This window comes from Lontra canadensis, unplaced genomic scaffold, assembly GCF_010015895.1.
Source record: "Lontra canadensis isolate GAN:19392208 unplaced genomic scaffold, GSC_riverotter_1.0 scaffold45, whole genome shotgun sequence".
Classification (NCBI taxonomy): Eukaryota; Metazoa; Chordata; class Mammalia; order Carnivora; family Mustelidae; genus Lontra; species Lontra canadensis.
Window position 1 is genome coordinate 8108954 of NW_022631039.1, and position 25433 is coordinate 8134386.

General features: G+C 55.8%; 1 protein-coding gene across 1 annotated transcript in view; it reads right to left on the reverse strand.

The window, feature by feature from the left end:
* Positions 1-875: 875 nt before the first annotated feature.
* ZAN (zonadhesin) overlaps positions 876-25433 on the reverse strand; it is a 33628-nt gene continuing 9070 nt past the window's right edge. The window contains 35 exon segments of the mRNA XM_032872534.1: positions 876-957; positions 1041-1084; positions 1178-1283; positions 1625-1765; positions 2040-2178; positions 2274-2473; positions 2897-3036; positions 3299-3469; positions 3749-3926; positions 4117-4246; positions 4713-4960; positions 5325-5466; positions 5977-6188; positions 9355-9650; positions 9989-10113; positions 10303-10467; positions 10560-10807; positions 11124-11268; positions 11534-11742; positions 12985-13161; positions 13905-13999; positions 14352-14463; positions 14684-14864; positions 15095-15342; positions 15679-15820; positions 16979-17181; positions 17775-17944; positions 18032-18139; positions 18515-18655; positions 19218-19363; positions 19579-19703; positions 20552-20668; positions 20840-20981; positions 23664-23848; positions 24990-25431. Coding sequence (XP_032728425.1) covers positions 917-957; positions 1041-1084; positions 1178-1283; positions 1625-1765; positions 2040-2178; positions 2274-2473; positions 2897-3036; positions 3299-3469; positions 3749-3926; positions 4117-4246; positions 4713-4960; positions 5325-5466; positions 5977-6188; positions 9355-9650; positions 9989-10113; positions 10303-10467; positions 10560-10807; positions 11124-11268; positions 11534-11742; positions 12985-13161; positions 13905-13999; positions 14352-14463; positions 14684-14864; positions 15095-15342; positions 15679-15820; positions 16979-17181; positions 17775-17944; positions 18032-18139; positions 18515-18655; positions 19218-19363; positions 19579-19703; positions 20552-20668; positions 20840-20981; positions 23664-23848; positions 24990-25431 — 5814 coding nt within the window. The 3' untranslated portion in view covers positions 876-916.

Consider the following 25433-nt stretch of genomic DNA (forward strand, 5'->3'; position numbering starts at 1 on the left):
TGCCCAGCTCCAGAGGGTTCCCTGCAGCCAGCCTGGTCAGGGGCCATACATTCCTCCGCAGACCCCTCCCCACCAGCTAGGAACTCAAATCCTTAAACAGGGGGCTTCAAGGGTCATCTCAGAGAACAAGCACAGGACCCAGTGTCCTGCCTGCTTTGGTACCCCCCCCCCCGTCCCTTGGGTCTTCCATCCTGACCACCCCAACCCCAGCTGGTGGCCTTCCTTTCCTTCTTGGGGCCCAAGCAGGATATCCCAGCCCCTACCCCCAAGCGGGGACCTGGCTGATGGGACCTGGCTGATGGGACGCACGGTACCCAGGGGGAGGGGTCAGGAGGGGTCAGAACAGATGCCCTTTCGCCTCAGGCTGAGGTTAGCCGGCCACTCCTGCTAGGATGGGGCTCCGAACTCCTGGGTCCCTGGACCCCACCCTCAATTGCTATAGTAACCCCTATGCCCTTTTGGGAAATGGACTGATGCAGAAGGTGGAGGCCTCCAGAGGGTCACAGGCCATCGGCCCTTTGGAAAAAGCCACATTCCCCATCCCCAGCCCGCACCTGGTGATTAATCTCATTGTTGGAAATGTCAGAATCAGGATCACCTTCCATGGCCCAAGGTTCCTGGGAAGATGGACAATGCAGTCTTTTCTCCTGTTGCCCAGAAGCCAGAGGGCTGGACGCCCCGACCCCAAACGACTTTGTCCAAAGCACAGGCAGACCTCGGTCCCCCCTCCCATCCGGACGTTTTGCAGGGCACCCAGCCCTAGCCTCCCCCCACCACCCGCACCCCTGTGTCCCTCCCTCCTATTCCACTCTCCTGCCCCAGGGCCCACCTCAAAGACCCTTCCTCTACCACAATCACGTGGAAATTCACATTTCAAAAATACATTTTATTTTCTCTCTCCTTTTTTGAGGACAACTCAAAACTGAGGAACTTGAACGACATGGTCTGGAACAAAATCTGAGGAGAAAAGTGAGAAAACCTGTATCAGAGGCAGACTCAGCTCCCGGTCGCCAGGGTGCTGGGGCAGGAATGGTTCTCACCAGCGTCTGCCAGCCTGTCTCTATTCTGGCTCTGCATTTTCTCCCTGGGGGTTGTGGGGAACAGAGGAGGGTAGGTGCCTGCTCCCCTGCTGACTCATCACCACCCACCCCGGCTCGTCCTTTTTCCCAGAACTCACCTCCTCCTCCTCCCCTTCCTGGAAAGACATTCTCTGGTCACTGCGGGCACCAGGACCACCACAGGCACAAGCATCCCCAACAGGACAGCCACAAAGTTGGATGCCCCTGGGGTGCAGGCGACGGAACGTAGGGATACAGGTCAGGAAGGCATGGGGGAGGAGACACTCATTGGATCCTAAGTGGCCATCCAGAAAGGATGGCCACCCCTAACTCACGGGGTGTGGCTAGATCTCCCTCCAGAAGGCTGCTGCTCCAAGGCCTTGGCACCATACCCCTAGGATCCCTTTGAGTTTCTGGACACACAACTCCCATCAGCCTTGTTAAGGGGCCCCGTTCATCCCGCTGGTCCCCTAGAGTCTGGGCTGCCATCTTGGCCAGTGCTTCCCAAAGACCAGCCTTGGAATCCCTTTCCTCAGTTACCTGGGAGCTTGGCATGAAGTTCTCACCTGGCTTTCCAGGGGCTGGCCCATCCCGAGGCTCCGTGCAGAGGTGTCCCCCATAACCAAGTTCACACTCACAGGTGAAATGGGTTCCCTGCTCCCAGCACCGCCCGTCATTCTGACACGGGTTCTGCAGACACGGGCTTTCTGTGTGGATAAACGGGGTTATGGAAGGTTCTAGAAGGATACCCACAGCCAGAGAGAGGGGAGGGCATAGGGAGCTAATGCCAGGAAAAGGCCCAGCCCCGTGTCTGACAGGAAGCAGCTGTTCACTCCCTCGGACCCTCCTGAGAAAGGAGGAAAGAGCGGGACTAAGTGGTCCAACTTCCTGACAGTGACAACAGGGGTCTCGGGCACAGGACACAGCATCCACCCCCCACAGGCGGGGGCCACTTGAAGCCCCAGACAGGTCTAGGCTCACCTCGGAAGCAGCCACGAGTGAGGTTCGCCAGGGTGCAGATCTCCCCAGCACGGCAGCTGAGGGGCTCACACAGCAGCACCCCAGAGCGGGCACAGGTGCAGCGCTGAGAGCAATCCTCAGTCACAAAGCTGTCACCCCGCTGCAGAGGGGAGAAGGGCCGGGAGGAGGCAGTCTGGCTTTCCTCCCTCCTCGGACTCTCCTGTGCCCGCAGGGCCTCCCCATCCCCGCACGGACCTGGTAGTAGACTCCGTTGCTGGTGCAGCCACAGTGGGCTAGGGGGAGGCTCTGGGCACCGCTGTAGACATAGCCCGGGAGGCTGGCACAGCCCTCCACGCAAGGGCCCTCGCAGTCCTTAGGGGCCGCCAGGTGGGCACAGGAGGCCGGGCAGGGGGTCATACAGCTCTGATAGACGGTGTTGGCCGGACATGCCAAGGCTGACAGGAAGGTCGGAGTGAGCGGGTGGCCAGGCGGGGGCGGAGCCAAGAGGTATGGGGACCACGGGGGCTGGCAGCTGGAGGGGGGACGCGGACATCCACCAGAGCACAGAGCTTGGAAGAGGGGACCGGCTTCGGTGTCTTTTGGTCTGACATTAAAGTGTGCTAAGGAAGTGGCAGAGCAAGGCTGGGCCCGGGCAAGAACTAGAACGGGACGGGAGGGCGGGGCTGGGGTGAGGCTTCCTGGGCCAGGCCGGGGCTGAGAGGGAGGCTGGCTGGAGAGGTCGGGGTCCTCGGGGAGTCAGAAGTGGAGGACAAGGCGGGAAGCCCAAGACGGGCAAGGGCGGGGGCTCAGAGCCGAGCAGGGGGCAGAAACGGCCTTGAGGGTCAGGGAGCAGCTGCTGGGGAAGGTCAGTGCCTCACCGCATCGGGTGTGGTCCCGCCAGCTGGCCAGGGCGGCGCCCGCCTCCTGGCAGATGATGGCGTACCCGCTGAGGACCTGGCATCGCAGTTCCTCCTGCTCTCTGGGGCTCCGGGCGGCACACAGATCAAACACACAGTGCCTGGGGGCATCAGGGCGGTTAGGGGGCTGGCAGCGGTGGGGAGGCAAGGAGACCCAGCAGAAAGACAGCGGGCAGGGTGTGTGTGTGTGTGTGTGTCTGTGTGCGTGCGCGTGCGCGCGTGTGTATGTGCATGAGTGTGAGCGTGTGGGGAGGGGAATTGCCAGGAACGGAAGCCACCAAGAGAAAGAAGTGAGCCAAATGGGGCTTGGATCACAGGACCCAGAGAAAGGCCACTTCCATGTGGCCTGGGGCCTTGACTCACTCCTGGAAGGGCTCAGGGGCCACAGTCTGGTGACAGGCAGCAAAGGGGCCCTGGGGGTCCACCAGCACCCTGCACGCCTGGGTGCTGTTGATGAGCTCCAGCTGCTCTGGGCTGCATTCTGACACGTGATAGCCTGACTCCTTCTCCTCCTCTTCATCCTCTTGTATGGCCCTGGAGCAGGGACCAAGAGGGGGCCAGGTGAGGCCCCTGAGGACGATGACCTTGGGAGGAAGTGGTGGGGGGAGGAATGGGGAGGCACAGGGCACAGCCTGGGGCCCGTAGTGCCGGTGCCCCCGCAGTGGGTCTGAGGCAATGGCAGGATGAGAAAATCAGGCCCTTGGGGGTCCTTCTCTGCTAAGGATATGGGGTGAGCGGGCGTGGGCAGGCACCAGGCTGATGTTTACCTCCCCAGGGGCCAGGCCTCCGTGCTCCGAGCCCTAGACCTCTCACCTTGAGAATCGGGCAAGGTCAACTCCCGTGATCCTCTGTACCTCCCAGCTGTTGCCGAAGGTGACCAGGTTCTGGGTGATGGTGCCGTCGGGCAGCGTAAAGTCATTACTCTTGTTCCCGTCGAAGTTCCCGCACAGGCCACGCACAAGCCCCTTATACTTGTTGGGCAGCGTGATCACTGCAGGAGGAAAGGGTGTCCAGAAGTGAGGCTCCCCCCCTCCTCCCCGCTGCTCCTGGCTGCTCCCCTGGCACTGGGGGCCCTGGACCCACTCGGGGCTCCTCACCATGGCTGGCCTGCCGACGATGTGGCTTTCCCTGACCCAGCGCAGGAACAGCGCCTCTGCTCTCCCCTCCCCGCTCTCAGGTACCTGCGTTTTTGCCTCCATCGAAGGTGACAACCATCTCAAAGTCAGTGATCAGATACAGGCGATGGCCCCGCAGGGTGACCTGCAGCCGGTCGCTGGGCTTGTAGGGGATGGCCGTCCTCTGGTTGTTGACCTGGAGAAGGCGGGCGGGAGCCGCCGAGAGTCTGGAGTAAGCCTGACCTCCGCTGCCTCTCTGCACGGCTCGGTATCTGGGTGCCATCATTCTGAGGTTCCCCAGTGAGCTTTGCTACCCCACGTGGCAAAGACCTCCCCAAGGTCGTCTCCCTTTGCAGCCATAACCTCTTCCTTGCAAAAACACTTGACCGAGCGGATGCCCCCTGTACTACTCAGCCCAGCTTCCCCTTTGAACCCCCTGTTCTCTCCTCCCCTCTCTCTCTCCCCATCTCTCTCCAACCTTTTGCTCCATCCCACCACCCTCCTCTGCCTCGGAGTGTGGGCACCGATTCTGAACTCGATGGCGAGGCAGCTCAGGCCAGGACCTTCCCGGGGAACAAGGAGTCCTGGCTTCACCTGTGTTCAGGGGCTTCCCACAGCCTGGCCTGCCTCCCCAGCCCCTCCTGGCCTGGCCTGGCTCTTACCACCAGCTCCAGATGAGCCTTGAGCTGGACTGTGTAGCCGTAGACCATCACGATGATCTCATGCAGGTAGATAGGGCTCCAGGATGAATACACTTTGTTGCGCCCTTCCACGACCAAAGGCACCACCCCAGCAGGGAGCACGCCGATGGCCTTTATCAGCGTGTAGGTCATGCGGCCGCGGAAGAGGTAGCTGAGGCCATCAAAGGTACGGTAATGGGGGTCCCCGTAAATGGAGCATTGGTCCGACTCTGCCAAGAAGGGCCAGCCCTGAGAAGGGACCCTGTCCAGATATAACACACACACACACCACACAGCCCCATCCCTCTACGGTCCTGATGTCTCTGGTCACCCTCCCTCTTAGCCCTGGGCTCCCTGGCTACCTGACCTTCAGCCTTCTCTCTTTCTCAGCCCCAATTATAAATCTGGCCCCATCTCCTGTTTCTGCATTTAAGAGAGTGAGTCCTGGAGTCGGCCGCAGAGTTGGTGAGAGCCCAAACAAGGCCACAGGCCCGCCCCACACCCAGTGCTGTGGCCCCTTCGGTCTCCAGACCTACCCAGCCTGAGCCCCTCGGCTCCTGCCTCTTGCTCCACCTCCCTGGTGGTCTCTCTTACTGTTAATTTCACAGCTGCCAGTGCCCCCGGCCTTGGGCTCGCAGTGGGAGCCAGGGGGGCAACTGAAGGGCTGGCAGTGGACGGTCCCCAAGGTGCAGACACAGCTCCTGGTGCAGCGAATGGAGATCCAGGTCTTACCCTCCTAGAGAAGGCATGGGGAGAATCAGGGAGTGAGGAAGGAAGGGCCAGTTCCCCCTTCTTCCCGCCTGGTCAGCCGAGGCCCACGGTCTGAATGGCTTCGCTGGCCCAGGCTGGAGGCAGTCACAGGCCACCTGCACCCTGATGTCCCTGTACACCTCTTAGAGGCATCACGTTTGGTGTCTTACATATGTTGTTCAGGTCAGGAAAGTACCCAACTCACAGATGACAAAACTGAGGTAACACCCTCATGGGTGGTACCCACGGGATTTGAACCAAGGCCCCCGCTCCTTCTGCTATACCAGACCCCATCCCAGTTGTTTGGATTCATTGGATCCCAAACCACCATGCACCCCTCAGCCCAGGCCTGGCCGGACAGCACACTGCCCGGTCACCAGCCTGCATCCCCCGGGGCCAGCCACGGAGACATGGGTGCCCAGGCTGACAGAAAAATAGGAAAGCAGAAAACACCAACCTCGAGGTGTCCCCACCCCTACTTCCCATCCCCACTCACGGGGAAGGAGCTGCCATAGTCGTTGATGCAACCACATTGACTCCTGGTCACACACCGCTGCCCACTGAGCACATAACCGGGCAGACAAAGGCAGCCCTCCTTGCAGGTGGAGGGGACTTTGGAGCCACTGCACTGGCCCGTCAGGTCCAAGCAGGAAGGTGAGCAGGAGGGAAGGCAGGTGGAGTAGCTGCTGTGGGCAGGACATTCCAGAGCTGGGGGAGAGGGGGGTAAACATTTACTGAGAGCGGGCTCCATGCCAGGCCCCAGGGAAAGAAAGGAGTAAGAACGGCCCTCCCAGTGCAGTGTGGGAGACAGAGGTCAGCCAGCAGCCACGGTGACAATGATGCCTATGGTCAGTGAGCGTGGGACAGGCGTGTGTGTGTAACAGGTGCACAGAGCACAGCAGCATTCACTCTGTTGGAGAGTTCCACAGAACCCTTTCCGGGAAGTACCTGTGATCACATGGAAATGTGGACAGAGAGCGAGAGTCTGCAACATAACAGAGAAGTCAGTCGTCCCTAAGTGAACGGATATGATGCAGGTGATCCCAGTACAATAAACCAGCAGGATTTTGTTCAGGTTTTTAGTAGGGCGAAAAGATATTAAAGTGGAGAGGAAGATAGGAACAAACCAGAAGAGCCAGGAAAACGTTAAAACAACAACGACAAAACTAAAAAGGAAAGACAAGAAAAGAGCGGTGAGGAGTGAATGTCCCTATCAGAATTGAAAACACAGTTGAAACTCTCAACAGTCACAATACTGGGTTACTGGTAAGTGGAGACAGACGGAGCAATGGAAGGGGGAGGAAGCCCAGACAGGAACCCAAATACGGAGGGGAACTTAGTATATAATAAATCATATCATCTTGGTCAGTGGGAGAAGAGACTGGCGATTTAAGAATGCTGGAGAGGGGGGCGCCTGGGTGGCTCAGTCGTTAAGCCTCTGCCTTCGGTTCAGGTCATGATCTTAGGGTCCTGGGTTGGAGCCCCGCATCGGGGTCCCTGCTTGACAGGAGGCCTGCTTCTCCCATTCCCCCTACTTGTATCCCCTCTCTCGCTGTGTCTCTCTCTGTCAAATAAATAAATAAAGTGTTCAAAAAAGTGGGGGCCCAGTTAGCTCAGTCCATTAAGCCTCTGACTCCTGATCTTGGCTGGGATTGTGATCTCAGGGTCGTGGGCTGGGAGGGGGTGCGGTGCTATGCACTCAGCGGGGTGTCCGCTTCTCCCTCTCCCTCTGCTCCTCCCCCATCTCTAAAATAAATAAAATCTTTTTTTTTTTTAAGATTTTATTTATTTGTCAGAGAGAGAGCGCACAAGCAGGCAGACCGGCAGGGAGAGGCAGAGAGAAAAGCAGGTTCCCTGCTGGACAAAGAGCCCAGTGCGGCACTCGATCCCAGGACCCTGGGATCATGACCTGAGCCAAAGGCAGCAGCTTAACTGACTGAGCCACCCAGGCGTCCCAATAAATAAAATCTTTAAAAGAAAAACAAACAAACAAACAAAAAAACAAAGGTAATTCGTATCTTATATTGTGCACCAGGATAAAAATCCCTGTGGTTAAAACATTTAAATATAAAAAAAGAAACCATAAGGGTAGGGGTGCCTGGCTGGCTCAGTTGGTAGCCCCACACTGGGTGTAGAGCTTACTTAGAGAGAGAGGAGAAAAGAAAGGATGGGAGGAAGGAAGGAAGGAAGGAAGGAAGGAAGGAAGGAAGGAAGGAAGGAAGGAAGACCATGTTTTGCTGGAGCAAAACATGAGCAAATTCTTTAACTTTGAAATGTGTATTTGTCACTATGGCTCGAAATGCAGAAGCCACAGAACAAAGACTAACATATGCTATCCCACATATACATACATATATACATGACAAAAAAAGTCAAAGATGAAAAAATGAGAACTGGAAAGATGTGTGTAGCTCATAACACTAATAGAGGGTTACTCTCGGGGCACCTGGTGGCTCAGTTGGTTAAGCATCCCGCTCTGGATCTCAGCTCAGGTCTTGACCTCATAGTCATGAGTTCAAGTCCCATGGTAGTGAGGCCAAATTAATAATTTAACCAATTAAAAATTAGTTAATTAATTAAGTTATAAATAAAGAGGGGCACCTGGGTGGCTCAGTCAGTTAAGCATCTACTTCGGCTGGGGTCATGATCCCAGGGTCCTGGGATCGAGCCCCACATCAGACTCCCTGCTCACCAGGAAGCCTGCTTCTCCCTCTCCCGTTTCCCTTCCCCACCCCTTCTCTTGGGCATTCTGTCTCTCTCAAATAAATAAATAAAATCTTTAAAAAAAAAAGTTCCTGGGGTGCCTGGGTGGCTCAGTGGGTTAAAGCCTCTGCCTTCGGCTCGGGTCATGATCACAGGGTCCAGGGATCAAGCCCTGTATCAGGCTCTCTGCTCAGCAGGGAGCCTGCTTCCTGCCTGCCTCTTTGCCTACCTGTGATCTCTGTCTGTCAAATAAATAAATAAAATCTTAAAAAAAAAAAAAAAAGTTCCTGAACCTTGTGAATGTATCACATACTAAAAACATGTTAATGGGGCGCCTGGGTGGCTCAGTGGGGTAAGCCTCTGCCTTTGGCTCAGGTCATGATCTCAGGGCCCTGGGACCGAGCCCCGCATCGGCCTCTCTGCTCAGCGGGGAGCCTGCTTCCCGCCCTCTCTCTGCCTGCCTCTGCCTACTTGTGATCTCTCTGTCAAATAAATAAATAAAATCTTTAAAATAAAATAAAAACACGTTAACCACTGTCTTAAAGTTTAAAAGATTCTGGAATTACATAATGTGATGTTTGCAGAACCTTGTAAAGATCCTACAAAAACAGTAAACTGTATATACTTTTAAATTGGTGAATAACATGGTATATGAATTCTAACTTGAAGAATAATTTTTAAGAGCTACAGAAGAATGCCCAGGAGTCTGCCAGGTGACAAGAAGAAAGAACTTTCCAGGCACAGGGAGTAATGTGGATAGAGGCAGGGATGGGTGAGGAAAAGCAAGCCCTGTACGGTGGTGGGGGAACGGGGTGGTCTGGTGCAGGGGGTGGGCAGGCTCACAGCGAAAGGGGCGAGAGAGGACAAGCCAGGACAGACGGCAGGGCCTCAGATATCTCCGAAAGGAGCTTGGATTTAACCTTGGAGGTAGGAGCCATGCAGGGGAGTGACTGTCACATTTCCTTTGGAAAAAAAAAACAGGCAATGAGAAGTTGCCCGTGCTGTCCCGGTGGCAGGGGTGCGGCTGCGAGGGAATTGTGAATGAACCACATAAGAACAACGAAGTCAGGCCCAGGTCAGGAACAAGGGGAAAGGAGGACAGGCACTTTAAGGGGTACAGAGACAGAAATGAGGTGTGGGAGGGTCTGCAGTGACCGTAGGGGACACTCACGGCAGAAGCTGCTATTTCTCCAGATCGGGGGGTTGAGGCCCTGGGCCCGGCAGGCGGCCCCGAAGGTTTCCAAAGATTCACAGAGGGCGCGGCTCAGCCTTCCAACCTGACAGAGGCTGTTGGTACAGTTGAGCAGGAAGGGCCCGAGGACAACATGACTGGCACATTTCGCCCAGGCTGGAGCCTGCAAGGCCGTCTGGCACTGCTCCTGGGCTCTGACTAGGTCAGCCATCCTGCAGTTTGTATCTGACTTCTCCTTCATCTCTGCTTGGACCGTCTGGTCATCTGGTTGGCATCTGCAGAGGAGAAAGAGATCATCAGAGGGACAGCCACTGCCCCCACCTGTGAAAATGACTTGGCATTCCCCAGTAACTTGGAGGACCCCCTTGTCTTCACCAGGAAGCTGGAATGAGCTCTGGCCACGTTCCCTGCAGCCTCCGTCCCCTCCCGTGTTTTGAAACCCAAAAACAGGGAAGACTTTCATGTCTCCCCTGAGAGGTTCCCAGGACCCAGAAGCCATCCTCTGTCAAGGTACAGACAGACAGGAAGACTCCGGTCCTCCTGGCCCCTGCCAGATAGTCTGGGATCCCAGCTTGCATTCCTGTGAAGGTGGAAAGGCTTTGGGGACAATTACTTGGGGTCAGACTCCCTATCTTGCCAACTGTCTACCAGTTCAGTGTCATTCTGGGCTAGTTCATCACTGGGCATCATGAGCTCATCTTCGTCCTCGTCATTGAAGTTCCCGCACAAGCCACAGACCTGGGGAGGGGGCAAAGGGGTTCTCAGTGGCCGGCCAGGGGCAGGCAGAAGAGCCTTTCTCATGGGCGCCTGCATTTCCACTCCTAAGAAAAAGGCGCCCTCCCTGCCCTCCTCCTTTCTGGGGAATGACCACTTGGGTCTGCAGAGGACTCAGCTAACCCCGGGAGAAGAGCTAGGGGTTGCCCCCACCTTTTGGTAGTAGGCTGTAGGGAGCTGGACCTCTAAGAAGCCCTTGCCATCAAACTTGACCTGCAGCCCGATGTTGACACTGAGGATGGTGTAGATGCCACTGGCAGTGATTCTGACCCCCCGAATCTGGCGGGTTGAGGGAAGGGTGGCCTGTGTACCGTTGATCTAGAGAAGCAGGCAGGGCAGGCGAATGGGAAGAAAGACAGACGTCGCGGCTGGCATTCTCCCTCCCCCACCCACGCCGCTGCCCGTCTCACCAGCACGCGGTGGCCCTCTCCCAAGGTGACCCGGGTGTCAGAGATGTCAATATGGAGCCGGTAGAGGTAGAAAGCAGCTGAGCGGCCTCTCCGCTTCCCGTGCTTGCCGCTGATCTTGAAGAAAGGCAGGTCCATGGTGGAGTGGCACACTTTCAGCAGGACGTAAGTGCAGGTGTTTTGGATGGTATGGAGAATGCCATCGAACGTCACGTACGGGGAGCGGTCCGAGGTTCGACACACTCCCATGCCTGGCGAAGGGGGAGGGCTGAGGAGCGGTCCAGCCTCCACGAGGAGGAGGCTTGGTGGCCGGGGCCGGGTGGGGGGGGGGTTGTTGTCCCGTCAAAGCTCGTGGCTGAGAGAACCACGAGGGAACCCGAGGAACCCTTCCTGATGGCACAGGGGTCAGCATCCCCCGCCCCAGCCCCCTCACAAAAGGTCTTCAGAAAGGCAGGGAGGGGAGCAGGGAGCTACAGGTGGGTGGTGGGAGAGGGGGAAGGGGAGCCCAGGAGAGCAGGCGCCTGGGACTTCACAGGTGGCCCCCCGCTGCACTCCAGGGTCTCCTACCTGAGCTTCGGCAGCGCAGCAGACCGTCCAGGGGCCGGCACAGCTGGCCTGGCTTACAGGTGCTCTGGCGGCAGGAGATGCTGCTGTGCGTGGAACAGGTGCAGAGCCTGGAACACGTGTTGTCTGTGTACCAGCTCTCCCCGACCTGTGGGACGTGGGCATCAGCAGAGCCAAAGGAAGACTGGAAGCCGGCGTGGGACTGAATTCCCCCACCCACCCACCAGCATCCCCCGCCCCCAGGGCTTGCTGCCCTCGACTGCTTCTCTCCATCCCTAGACTTCCTCAACCTTTTTGGCTTCCGGACTTGCTGCTCAGCCCCCTAGACTGCTCCCCACCACCACCACTACCCCTGCACAGGCTCTGAGCCCTCCTGCCCCCCAAATGTGGGAAGTCGCGGTCTAGCCCCTCACCGGGTGGTAGGAACCGTCCTGGTGCACGCAGCCACACTGGCTGAAGGGCACACAGGAGGTTCCGCTCAGGACGTGGCCTTGCTGGCACTCACAGCCCTCCGTGCAGGGCAGTTCCACGGGGCAGTCTCTTGGGGTGTTCCGGCTGAGACAGGTGGCCGGGCAGGGGTTGGCACAGGGGTGGTAGCTACTGCCAGGGGGACACTTCAGAGCTAAGAAAAAACCAGAAAGAAAGCAGAAGAAAGCCCTGTGAGGAAGGGCAGTGATTTCCAGCTGCCTGACCTCGGGGCTGAGAGTGCCTGAGAATGTTCCTCAGACCAATGGATACACACAGCGAGGTCTATGCATAGGGTGGGATATTTTTCAGCCTTAAAAAAGACACTCCTGGGGGCACCTGGGTGGCTCAGTCGGTTAAGCCCCTGCCTTCGGCTCAGGTCGTGATCCTGGAGTCCTGGGATCGAGTCCCACACTGGGCTCCCTGTTCAGGAGGGAGTCTGCTTCTCCCGCTGACCTCTCTCCTCTCATGTTCTCCCTCTTTCTCTCTCTCAAATAAATAAATAAATAAATAAATAAATAAAAACCTTAAAGAAAAAAAAAAAGGCACTCTGGCCCATGCTCCGACGCGGATGAACCTTGAAGACATGCCAGGTGAAATCAGCTGCTCACCAAAAGAGAAATACTGTGTGATCTCACTTATATGAGGTCCCCGGAGTTGTCAAAGTCACGGACACACAGCAGAACAGTGGCTGCCCGGGGCCGGGGCGGGGAGAAGATGGGGTCTGTGTTTCATGGGCGCAGAGTTTCAGTTTGGGAAGATGACAAAGTTCTGGAAACCGAGAGTGGTCACGGGGGCACAGCCCTGTGAATGTACTGGAGACCACAGAACTGGGTATTAAAAATCATTAGGGGCGCCTGGGTGGCTCAGTGGGTTGAGCCTCTGCCTTCATCTCAGGTCATGATCCAGGGGTCCTGGGATCGAGCCCCGCATCAGGCTCTCTGCTCAGCGGGGAGCCTGCTTCCCCCTCTCTCTACCTGCCTCTCCGCCTACTTGAGATCTCTGTCAAATAAATAAATAAAATCTTTTAAAAAAATCATTAAAATGGGAAGTTTTATGTTATGTATATTTTACCACAATTTAAAAAGAAAGAAAAGTTTCTGGAAAAGAGAGTAAGGAAGAAAGGGAACGGGGCTGGCCCAGGTCAGACAGGAAAGACACAGAAGCGAATGAGGGTGGTGTGGGGAGAGGAGGGAGTCAGAAAGAGGAGGCTCCCAGGGCAGGCAGACAAGCTGAGAAGGGCGGTTTGGCTTGGAGAGACTGGAAAGAGGGCAAGGGAGGAGGGTTCCCTGTCGGGCTGAGGGCCAGGCTGTGAAGGGAGAGCAGAGACGCAGACGTGAAGGAGAGGAAGAGAGAAAGGGATCTGGAGGCTTCGGGAGCAGGTGGTTGGGTCACTCACGGCAGAAGGTGCTGTTTCGCCAGGTGAGGGCCTGGCCGGCATGTGAGCACAGGGATGCGTAGGCCTGCAGGGACCGGCACAGGGCCAGGGAGTCACCTTTGGTCCCACACTGGCCATACACACAGCTGGCAAAGCTGGACTGGGGGGGCACCACCCCATGGCACCGGGAGAAGGGTCCTGGAGAATGAAACAACGTACCGAGAGTCGGCTTGGAAGGGAAAAGAACCACGTCACCACTTTGGGGTGAATTCCACACCCATTTCAAGGAAAGCCCAGTAATTATTGGGGTGCTTGGGGGGGCTCAGTCAGTTAAGCACCCAACTGTTGGTTTTGGCTGAGACCAGGGTTGTGAGATCGAGCCCCGCATCAGGCTCTGTGCTCAACGTGGAGGCTCCATGAGATTCTTTCCCCTCCCTCTCCCATGCCTTTGCTCTGCCCCTTGCTCACACTCTCTCTCTCAAAATAAATAGATAAAAAATTAAAAAACCCATAATTATTGGGACGCCTGGGTGGCTCAGTTGGTTAAGCAGCTGCCTTCGGCTCAGGTCATGATCCCAGCGTCCTGGGATCGAGTCCCACATCGGGCTCCTTGCTCGGCAGGGAGCCTGCTTCTCCCTCTGCCTCTGCCTGCCATTCTGTCTGCCTGTGCTCGCTCTCTCTCCCTCTCTCTCTCTGATAAATAAATAAATTCTAAAAAAAAACCCCTTAATTATTAAGAACTTACCATCTGAAATGCAAAAAAAAAAAAAAAAAGACTGATCCATTAGCGCTCCCGAGAACATCACCTCTGCTTTCCCTTTGCTTGCCTTCTTCCTGGCTTTCCCTCCCTTTCGTGTCTCATCCTTCCTCCCTTCCTGACCAGTCCCCCTCCTCAACCTCCCACTAGGGGAGCAAAGAGTGGCCTAGCAAGGGATGCTTACCCAGAGGGTTCGTTAAGATATCACAATTCTTTTTCCAGATGTTTGCTTCTTTGTCCCCCAGGCATCTGGAGGGCTTGGCCCCCTCTACAAAGCAGCTAAAGGAGGAGAGGGTAAGGGACAGGAATTTGGAATTGGAGGACACTTCCCAAACGCTGACGCAGAAGTGGAGGGGGAAAAGGGGAGGGGGATAAGGACAGGAGAAGGTAAGAAGTAGGAAGTAGGAAGGTCAAGTAGGAAGGTCAGAAGATACAGCAGGAAGGAACCAGGTTAGCTCTCAGGATGGACTTCCCAAGAGGGCTCTCTTTGGAGATCAGTACACACAGGAGCAAACGGGAGCAAGGGAGGTCCATTCCAGGCTCAGAGAGATCAGAGATGCACAGAGAATTTCCCCCCAGGCTGCCCACTGAGGGCTCTCCCCAGGTCCAGCTCCCTGCATTCCTGGCTCACCCCGGTTCAGAGTACTCTGGTAACTTCCAGGCGACCCCCAGATGGTCAGAGCTGGCCACAAGCGTTTTGTTGCGGAGCAGACTGTCATCCAGGCTATTATTGTTGTAGTTGCCTGGAGGAGGGGCCAGTGAGAGGTCCCTGAGGCACCCCACCAGCAGACCCAACCCGAGACCACTCCCCTGCCTCCCAGAAGAGTCTACGTCAACTCTTCCTCCGACAGACCTTGGCAAGGTTCATCTCTTCTTCACCTAATTAAATGTAGCGATGAGCAGGACCGAGACAGACTCCTGCCCGTTGTCCCTGCTTTGCCTGCAGATGCCCAGGGAACTCACCACACAACCCACAGAGGCGGCCGGAGTAGGAGGACGGCACCGTCACTTCGACCAGGTGGCTCCCATCATAGCGAACTTGAAGCCCAAAGTCCGTGTAGAGGAGGATAAAGGAGCCACTGGGCCTTATGCTCACCCGGCCTTGAGCAGGCCACAGAGGTAGGGCCATCCGGCGACCATTCAGCTACAGAGTCAGGGAGGACGGTGGGGAAAGGCGCTTGGGACAAGGACAACGGGGGCCAGGACCAGGGATCAGACAGGGATGGTCACGCATCTCTGAAATCGGGGCTGGGTTGGCTGGGAGCTACCCCTAGGGGATCTAGAAGCCGGACCCGCTCCCGCGAGGACAGGCAGAGAAGAACCATGGAACCCACTGGGGATGTGGGGCCCGGGGAGGTGGGCAGAGGCACGCACCACGACCTTGTGGCCTTTGATCAGTGAGATTCTCAGGTTGAACACCTGCACGTGGACGGCTCTGACGTAGGAGGCCTCCAGGTTCCCACCGCGAAACTCATTGGTGGCGCTCACAACGAAGTGGCTCTCTAGCGACCTCGACTGGCAAAGTTGGGTCAGGACATAGGTGCAGGTGCCCGTGAGGTGGGTCAGGGCTCCGTCGAAGGTCAGGTAGTGGGGGTCCCCCGAGACACTGCAGGTGGCGGCCCCTGGGGTGGAGGAGATGGAATTCGCAGACCCCCGAGCCCTGAGCTGCCATCCCGGCCAGTCCACGTTGGAACAGAATGGGACCCGTAGCTCCTCCGTGTAGTCGGCTTGGTCTGGAAAGGCCAAGTGCGGGGACTGCCCAAACCTCACCAGCTCTGTGAAGAGGCTGCTCTGGCTTGGGCCAATGCCTTTCAGCGCCCCCCCCCCCCCCCGGTTCAGGCCCCAGCTCTCTGGGGTGCCTGCTTTAGGGTAGAGCCGTGCCCCTGCTTGAGGCCACGTGGAGAGTCTCCCCCCCCATCCCTGCTCTCCCCACCATCACCTTCCACCTGGCTGCTCACCGCGGGCATGACAGCCATAGATGCCATCCTGCTGACGACAGACCTCTTGGGCCTGGCACCTCCACTGTGCACAGCGAACCCTGTTGTTGCTCTCACAGGCACAGTGCTGCTGGCAGCCGGGCTTGAACCACTGCTCCCCTATCTGGGGGAAGGAAGGGAGGGAGGGAAGGAACGGAGGGAAAGAGATCATTTCCAGGTCTGACTACTGGCCCCCCGCAACTCAGATCCCTGGCTTCCTCGCCAGGGAGCCATTCCCATCATCCCAAAGCTCCAGGCTTAGCTGCAAAGTCTGGCCTTTGCCCATGTCTTCACTCATTTACTTGTTTGCTCCTTTGCTATCTCAACAGATGGTTCTCTCTCTGCACTAGATAGATGTTAGGGATTCAGGAGTGAACTGGATGAATGATGTCCCTGCCCCCAATAGTTCACGACCCGGACCGGTGTGTGTGTGGCGGGGAGGGGAGGCAGTCAACAAGTGAATTAATAAATCAGGTGCCCCACACGATATGCACCCGAAGAAGACAACAGGGGACCCAATGAGAGTTTCCTGCCGTTGACACAGAAAATAAGCACTTGCTACAGAAGTGTAGAGGGAAGCCTTCTGACTTTGCTTATCAGGGGGGCTTCAAGGAGGAGGTGGCATTTGAACAGAGCCTCAGAGCAGGTGAAGGACTCCCAACAGGCATGGTGGCTGGGAGGCAGAGCAGAGACAAAGGGGTTGCAGAGAAGGTGAAAATGACATGAGAGCAAGTCTCGGAGAGAGGGTTCAGAGGGCCAGCCCGGAGCGGGGCTGAGGGCTGTGACAGATGCCATTCCCAGGGACAAGGTGAGGGACAGGCAAAGAAGGAAGAGAGAAGCACGGCAGACAAGGGTCTGGTTCTAAATGCTGCGTCTAAGGGAGCGTGCGGACAGGGGCCCAGGTCGGCGCCATAGTCCTTCTGCAGAGAAAGGTGTCCGTGGTGCGGGAGGACATGGTGTTTGGAAAGATGTTTGTGTTTGTGCAGATGACACAGAAGGGCCTAGGCCCTCAGAGGATGAGAAACTCTGGGAAAATGACTCCGGGGTATGGAGAGGAGAGAGCCAGGGGTCTCAGCTCTGCCAGCAGGCAGCGTGGGGAAAAGTTGCTAGGGCTCCATCGCAGAGCTGGAGAAAGAAATGGGGAAGCAGATCTGGCCCTTAACGTCCCTCCCCCAAGCTGTCTACACTGAGTGGCTTCCCGGCCTTCTGTCCCGCACACAGGCTCGCCCAGACTCCAGAACGGGAGGCGGCACAGCGGAGCGACCCAGTGCCAGAGGCTCACCTTGAAGTAGCCCACCGTGGGCTCAAGACACCCGCACTGGGACTGGGGGATGCACTGGAGACCACTAAGCACGAAGCCCGGGTTGCACTCGCAGCCCTCCACGCAGCGGTTCTTACAGGACATGCCCAAGAAGCTGGGAAAGCAGGTGGCGGGGCACCGCTGGGCACACAGACGGTACCTGCTGTTGGGTGGGCAGGTCAGAGCTGGGGGAGGGAGAAGCAGACATGAGAAGAGCCGAGGGCAAGACAGAGACAAGGAAACAAAGTCTGTTGGGAGGCCACCATTCGGAGGGCCCCCTGCTAGAGGCTTTTGACCCATCCCAAGAAGCAGAACCAAGGAGAGTGGCCTGCAGGGAGCCACCAAGAGGCAGGCCACAGGATGCAGACAGATCTGAGCATCTCAGCTGCTGTATAGACAAGCCCACAGTAGCAGTCAGGGTGATGGAGAGCAGGGGCAGAACACCCACAGGGCCTCGATCAAGGGCATGGCCTTGCCCTACAGCCAGCTCCACGAGGCCGTGAGTGGGCCGTGAGGCAGTCACAGGGCTCCCACTCACGCCGGGAGTCTGCGTGTTCTGTGTGCAGAGGATAACCTGGGCACGCATCTACACGGATGTGCGTTGCTCCGTATAGCCTCGAGAGGCTGGGAGGGCTCCGAGTTTGCCAGGGAGTATGGTTTTTCTCAGTGCATGTTTCTGACCGCAGCTTTCCCTGCACGCACGTGGAAGCAAAGGGGTTCCACCAGGGGTTCCCCTCCGCCTGTGAAGGAAGGGCCCCCGCCGCTCCACACAACTCACGGCAGAACTGGGGTCGCCTCCAAGGCTTCACCATGTAGCCAGCATCCTGGCAGATCTCGGTCAAGGCTGCCATGTGGGTACACAGCCCTGATTCCAGCCGCTGGAATTTGCACATGTCGGACACGCAGTTCTTGAAGAACAGAGAAGCCTTGAGGTGAGGCAGACACGCCCTTGAGGAGAGAGGCCAGGTCAGAGGGAACGACCCCGGGTGCCAAGTGACCCCCTCTCACAGCCCTACCGTCCGTCCCCCTCCATACTCGAAGGTTCCGCGGGCATCCATGAGCCGTCCACAGAACTGTAATGCCGACAGACTGTTCAGAAAGCGCTGGTTGCAAGACGGAGGATTTGCCGGGTTCTTCTGGCACCTAGAAGGGACCCACCCCACGTGCCCTCAAGGCTCGCCTCCATCCCCGCCCAGGGCCCCAACCCCAGCAGTGTCGCGGCTCACAGCAGCTCCTAGCGGACGGCATCGGAACCCTGAGCCCGAAAGGAGGCTCAGGCTGAGCCAGCCTGGGAGGCTGCCCAGCGTCACCTGAGCGCAGCAGAGGTGGGGGCGAGTGTGGTGGCGAGAAGCTCGTGAACTTGGCCGGAATGGGAGCAGGGAGAAGAATGACAGACGCGGGGGGCATTCAGGAGAGGAGAAAGAAGAAAAGGGGTGATGCGGGTCGGGGTGGGCGCTTCTCAGAAGGGCAAAGGAGCAGGAGGGCAGACAGTGGGGGTGGGGGTGGGGATGTCCTCACTCCTTGTCCTTGTCCTCTGTCTGCCAGCTGTTGCCCAGCTCCTCCATGTCCTGAGCCGGGCTGCCATCTGGCTTCCGGTTGTCATTGCTACTGTCCCCGTCGTAGTTGCCACAGAAGCCACAGAGTTTCCTCGAGTAGGTGCTAGGGCCATGGGGAGAGGAGGCGGCGTTGACGGAGAGAAGGGGCTCCAGTCGCCCAAGGGACCAGGGCAGAGAAGGGCAGAGCAGAGGCTTAACAGGTGCAGGCTGTGAGCCAGGGTGCGAGCCAGCTGCCAAGTGCACAAGGAACTCCCGCCCCTCGCCCCGGAGCCATCCTTACTGCCCGCCTGGTCCCCTTTTGTTCACATCCCATCTTCCCACATTCCCGTTTTTTTCCCCTAGCGTTTGCCATTCACCAACTACAAAGGCATTCTTTCCCTTGTTGGTTCCTCTGGTGAACCACTCTCTCTTGAAGACTGGGCTCCAGAGACCACTCTTCCGAAAGGGCGACTCCTTCTAGCACATTCCCAAAGCATTGTATGTATAGCCTGCTATTATCACACTGTCTCCTCATCCTAAGGGAGGCCCGTCAGGTGAGGTGTTTCCTACCCTCCCCCATTAAGAGCTAGTGCCTGGAAGGGAAGGGGAGGAGGGTTGAGGGGGGTCCTGGGAGAGGGAGGGAGAGCAGAGCAGGGAGAAGTGGCAGCAGCCTGTGCACCCCTCACCTGGGCACACTCAAATACAGCTGCTGGTCACCATCCCATCTCACCCGCAAACCAAACACCGTCTGCAGCTCCACAAATCGCCCACTTAAAGCCAAGAAGACACCTTTTGAAGGTATGGCGGGGAGGGTGACTTGCCGACTCCCAACCTGGAAGGTGGGTCAAGGGAAGAGACACACACACAGATGGGGGCGGTCAAGGAGAAACCCCCGCAGACACCCGCGTCCACGCTGGAAGGCACGACAGCCCTCCCTGGCAATCCTTGGTAACACGAGGAATGCTCTGGAGGCTGTCTGTCCCTGAGGTCAGAGGCTGCCGGCCTGGAGGCACCGGCAGGACTGAAGGGGGAAAAAAGGACACTCACCAGCACGCGCCTGCCCCCAAGCAGCGTGATGGTGACCGTGGGCAGCGTCACGTAGATTTTGCTCAGGATGGACATGCTTTCTTGTCCTCGACCCTCATTCTTCGCCACCACCCTGAAGAACGGCTCTGGGTGGGCAGCGGGATGGAGAGCACCCAGGGGTTCATTCAGCACGCCTGCCTGCCTGCCTGCCTGCTTGCCTACCTTCCTTCCTTCCTTCCTCACTCCCTCCCTTCCTTTCTTCCTCCCTCCCTCCCTTCCTTTCTTAAGGTTTTATTTATCCATTTCAGAGAGAGAGAGAGAGAGAGCTTGCATTGTGCCAGCACTAGTGGCGGGGGCAGGGGGCAGGTGGGCAGAGGGAGAGGGAGAAGCAGACCCCCTGCTGAGCAGGGAGCCCGATGCAGGACTTGATTCCAGAACCCTGGGATCATGACCCGAGCTGAAGGCAGACGCTTAACAACGGAGCCACTCAGACGTCCCTCAACAAGCATTTCTGAGTGTCCTCTGCACCTGGCACTGCAGGGATGAAGGGGTCCCCCCAGACCCTGCATCAGCAGTTTGAGAGGGGAGGCGGGACCCAGATGTGACTGTCGACCTGCTTCTAGAATCACCTGTAACTTTCTTGAGACTTTGTCTCCCGTAAGGGACTCGGACACCCTCCAGGGCAAGAATTTTGTAAAGCGTTCTCTCCTCCCTCTATCGCCAACACTATGGGCAGGCGCTAGTTAAACGCGGGCCCAGGAAACAGCTGATAAAGAGAAGTGTCTTACCGTGCACTGTCCCCCCCCCAGTCTGGTCCTGCGAAGGTCCTGCTTCTGGGGTGGACCTATCAACCCTCACTCTGCAGAAGGTCTTGTTCCCATCTTGTGTCTCCTCGCTCTGCCCCCACCCCTGGCCCTTGCCTGCCACCCACTGTGCCCCCCTGCCCAGCTGTTCTGACCTTATACCCCTGGCCCAGGCACCTCTAGGGCCCTACCTGTTGAGTTGCCGCAGGGTTGGGCCAAGATGTAGGTGCATTTGCCCATGAAGCTGAAGTGTCTCCCATCAAAGGTGATTTGGTGAGGGTCCCCGTACACAGTGCAGGTGGCAGTGCCTGCAGAGGGGAGCCAGTGGGCAGCGCATGAAAGGACGGACTAGGCCCTGAGGCCACCCTCACGCACCCAGTGGCATGCCCCGGTTCCTCTGGCCAAGGGAGGGATTGGGACCCTGGTGTCCCACCCACTCTGACAGGTGGGTGGGCGCTAGCGTGAAGGGAGGGTCTCACCATAAGGTTGGCATCCGTACTGGCCATTCTTCAGCTGACACACTGTGTGCGGGCCGCACTGGGAGAAGTTACACTCCATGCGCTTGCCAGGCCTGCAGCGGCAACGTTCTGTGCAGTTGGAGCTGAACCACTCCGCCCCAGGCTGGGAGCAAGGGATCCAGAGTCACAACGCCATAGCTCCTGGGGCCCTCCCTCCTTCCCCACCACACCTGCAGACCTAACCTTGCTCATACTCTTCCTCATCCCACCCCCTACCAGATATTCCTGTCTACCACAGGACATTGGCACATGCTGCTCTCTCACCCCGGAATGCTCTTCTGTTCCTTTCCAGATCATTCTTATGTGACCAGCACACAGAGTTCAGTTCACAGCTTTCTAGGGAAGACTTCTCAGACCCCCCTGACTAGGTCAGCCTCACAGTTCTGGGTAACTTTCTTTCCCAGGACTTACTAGGATTGTACCTTCATGGTAATTTCTGTGACTAATTGCAAGCACTCTGTGAGGGACCATGTCTCTTTATTCACTATCATAGCCTCAACACATAGCACAAAGCTTGGCAGGAGCTCTCATTCTAGAAACACTTGCTGTATCAGAGTGACCCAAGACACAGCGTGTCCCCCAGGATCCGAGAGCATTAGGAGAACAGGACCATGCCCTATTCGTGGTGGTCCCAATTCCAGAAGGGTTGAACATACTCAAGAAACATTCATTGGGGAGCACCTGTGTGGCTCAGTGGGTTAAAGCCTCTGCCTTCAGCTCAGGTCATGATCCCAGGGTCCTGGGATCGAGCCCCGCATTGGGCTCTCTGCTAAGCAGGGAGTCTGCTTCCCTTCCTCTCTCTCTGCCTGCCTCTCGCCTACTTGTGATCTCTATCTGTCAAATAAATAAATAAAATCTTTAAAAAAAAGAAACATTAATTGGATGCATAAATAAATCTTTATAAGACATGCATACATGTCTCCTGGGGCAGGCAAGAGATGCTGAATGCTGATGGTTGTGATAGATCTTTCTGAGGCTGAAACTTTATCTTAATCAGGACAAAGGGACACCCAGGAAGCTGGTTAAAAGGAGGTGGGGAAAAAAGTAGTCCCCAAAGAGACAAAAAGGAACTCAGATGACAGATGGGAAGAACACCAGTTCTGAGAAGAGCCATGGGGCGGGAGTGAATAGCTTAATATGCTTTTAATAACTTACATATGATATTTATCATAATTAGCTAATAATAGTAACATTTATTAAGTACTAGGTCTGCGTCGGGATCTAATTTCAACTTCACAACAATCTTATGAGGTAAGTAGAAATTATGAGCACATTTTGTAGACACGGAAGAGGGAAAGAATCTTGCCCGAGGTCACCCACCAAGTGAATGCTAGAGCCCATGCTTAAAGGTCCGACTGGCTTGATTCTAGGGTGGCTCCGTCCCATAGAGTGGCCACCAGCCTCTTGTGGCTATCGAGCTCATGAAACGTGGGTCCAAACGAGATATACCCAAAGTGTAAAAATACACACTAGATTTCAAAGAATTAGTATTGGGGGGGAAGGAATGTAAGCGATCTCATTAATAACTTCATTACATGTTGAAATGAGACTAGAAATTGAGTACATTATTGGAATTCACTTAACCTGTTTCCTTTTACTTTTTAAAAATGTGGCTATCGGGGTGCCTGGGTGGTTCAGTGAGTTAAAGCCTCTGCCTTCGGCTCAGGTCATGATCTCGGGATCCTGGGATCGAGCCCCACATCGGGCTCTCTGCTCAGCACGGAGCCTGCTTCCCCCTGTCTCTCTCTGCCTACTTGTGATCTCTGTCTGTCAAATAAATAAATAAAATCTTTAAAAAAATGTGGAAATGTCAGGAAACCTAAAATAATGGGTGAGGCTTGCACGCGATCCCTTTTGGACAATAGCCTAAAGCCTGCGCTCCTTTACAGCCTCAGCTTATGTCGAATCTTCTCGGAGGGGTGGGCAGTGTGGAGGGGCTACCCATTTGGGGAGACAGTAACTCCTGTGTTTTATTCTTTTTCTTTTTTTATTAAAGGATTTTATTTATTTATTTGACAGAGATCGCAAGTAGGCAGAGAGGCAGGCAGGGGTGGGGGGGGGAAGCAGGCTCCCTGCTGAGCAGAGAGCCCGATGTGGGGCTCGATCCCAGGACCCAGAGATCATGACCTGAGCTGAAGGCAGAGGCTTTAACCCACTGAGCCACCCAGGTGCCCCTGTTTTTTTCTTTTTAAAATAATTTATTTATTTGACAGGAAGAAACACAGTGAGAGAGGGAACACAAGCAGGGGGAATGAGAGAGGGAGAAGCAGGCTTCCCGCTGAGCAGGGAGCCCGATGCGGGTCTCGATCCCAGGACACTGGGATCATGACCTGAGCCAAAGGCAGATGCTTAACGACTGAGCTACCCAGGCGCCCCAACTCCTGTGTTTTGACAGGATTTGCAAGTCCCATTGGAAGAAAATTCTGGAACGCTGTGTTCTGCCCTGAACATGCCCGAAGCTCTACTCAGCATCCAGGGCTCTCTGCATATGCCGGGACACCCAGCTTCCCTCAAGGAGGAGATGAGGAAGACCTAGGACCACCTGGCTGGCCCAGTGGGTACTAGCTGGGCCAAAGTGGGTACGTAGCCGATATTTACCGCACAGAGAGGAGAATGAAAAGCCACATTTGGAAAGAATCACTCCACCGTTGTGTAATTCTACCAGCTTGTGAGCTGGCCCCTTGGGACAGTCCCATGGATCCAAAGTCATCTCCCCTCGGGAGCAGATGGAACTAGAACCCACTTGCCATCTCCCTTAGGGGCTCTGGCATCCCAGTGGTCTTACCTTATAGTAATTGTTGTTGTAGAAGCAATTGCAGGAAGAGGCGTTGATGCAGCGGGACTCATGAAACAAGAAGCCAGAACTGCAGACACAGCCGGGTTTGCAAAGGGGCCCACAGTTGGGCTTGGGTCTCTCGCAGGATGCTGGGCAGGCGCAGGGCTCGTAGTGGGCATTTTGCGGACACCTTGCTATGGGGAGAACAGCCTGCGTCAGTCCTTCACTCTACTGCTTTTCTCAAGATGTCCTGTCTCCTCTCTTCCCACCCTCGAGTTCTCTAAGACAGAGGTCCCTATAATTCAGCCATAAAAAGGAGGGAAGATCTGACATGTGGATAACTTGACATTCTAGCTCACAGATGAACCTTTAAAATACGGTGTCAAGTGCAAGGAGCTAGTCACAAAGGACCACGTATTACATCATTCTATGTGGGTGCAATGTACAAAACAGGGAAATTGACAGAGACCGAACGTAGGTTAGGGGTTGCCAGGAGATGGGGCACGGTGGGGGTGGGGAGAATGTGGAGTGAGCGCTAACAGGTAGAGGGTTTCTTTGGGGCTGATAAAAATGTTCTGGATTTAAGGGCGCCTGGGTGGCTCAGTGGGTTAAGCCTCTGCCTTTGGCTCGGGTCATGATCTCAGGGTCCTGGGATGGAGCCTCGCATCGGGCTCTCTGCTCAGCAGGGAGCCTGCTTCCCCCCCCCCACCTCTCTCTGCCTGCCTCTCCATCTACTTGTGATCTCTGTCTGTCAAATAAATAAATAAAATCTTAAAAAAATATATTTTAAAAAATGTTCTGGATTTAGAAACTGATGTTTGCACAATCTTGTGGATATACTAAAACCACTCAATTGGGGGTGCCTGGGTGGCTCAGTGGGTTAAAGCCTCTGCCTTCAGCTCCGGTCATGATCCCAGGGTCCTGGGATCGAGCCCCACATCGGGCTTTCTGCTCAGCAGGGAGCCTGCTTCCTCCTCTCTCTCTGCCTGCCTCTCTGCCTACTTGTGATCTCTGTCAAATAAATAAATAAAATCTTAAAAAAAACCCCACTCAATTGTACACTTTAGAAGAATGAACTATATGGTAGATGAGTTATATCCTTATTTAAAAAAAAAATGTTGTAAGCCTAGTATTTGGCTCCCAATGACCTCCACCGCCACCATGTCCTGCTTCCCTCTTGGTCACGGTGGTCCTTATTTTTTCTAAAGCTACCATGTTCCAATTCATCTCTCCTCTAAGACTGTACTTTTCCACTAGATGCATCCATTTATCTAAGTCTCTTTCCTACTCACAGTCTCTTACTTTCTGCTGTTTGTTCAGTGTTCCATCACATACCTGGAGTATGTCCAGGGGTTGTAGAGGTCATGGAGGTACTTGGGGTAGTCGTAGGAGGCATCACCAAGACTGTTGGCCTAATTGGTACAAGTGTTGGGCTGGGCTGGGGTGTCGTAGGAGTTGTGGGCCTTTTAGTGGGGACAGTAGATTTTTCAGTGGGGACAGTGGTCTTTTTAGTGGGGGCAGTGGGCTTTTCTGTACGGATGGTGGGTTTTTCTGTGGGGATGGTAGTCTTTTCAGTGGGGACGGTGGGTTTTTCTGTGGTCTTTTTAGTGGGGGTAGTGGGCTTTTCTGTGGGGATGGTAGTCTTTTCAGTGGGGATAGTAGTCTTTTTAGTGGGGGCAGTGGGCTTTTCTGTAGAGACAGTGGGTTTTTCTGTGGGAATGGTAGTCTTTTTAGTGGGGACAGTGGGTTTTTCTGTGGGGATGGTAGTCTTTTCAGTGG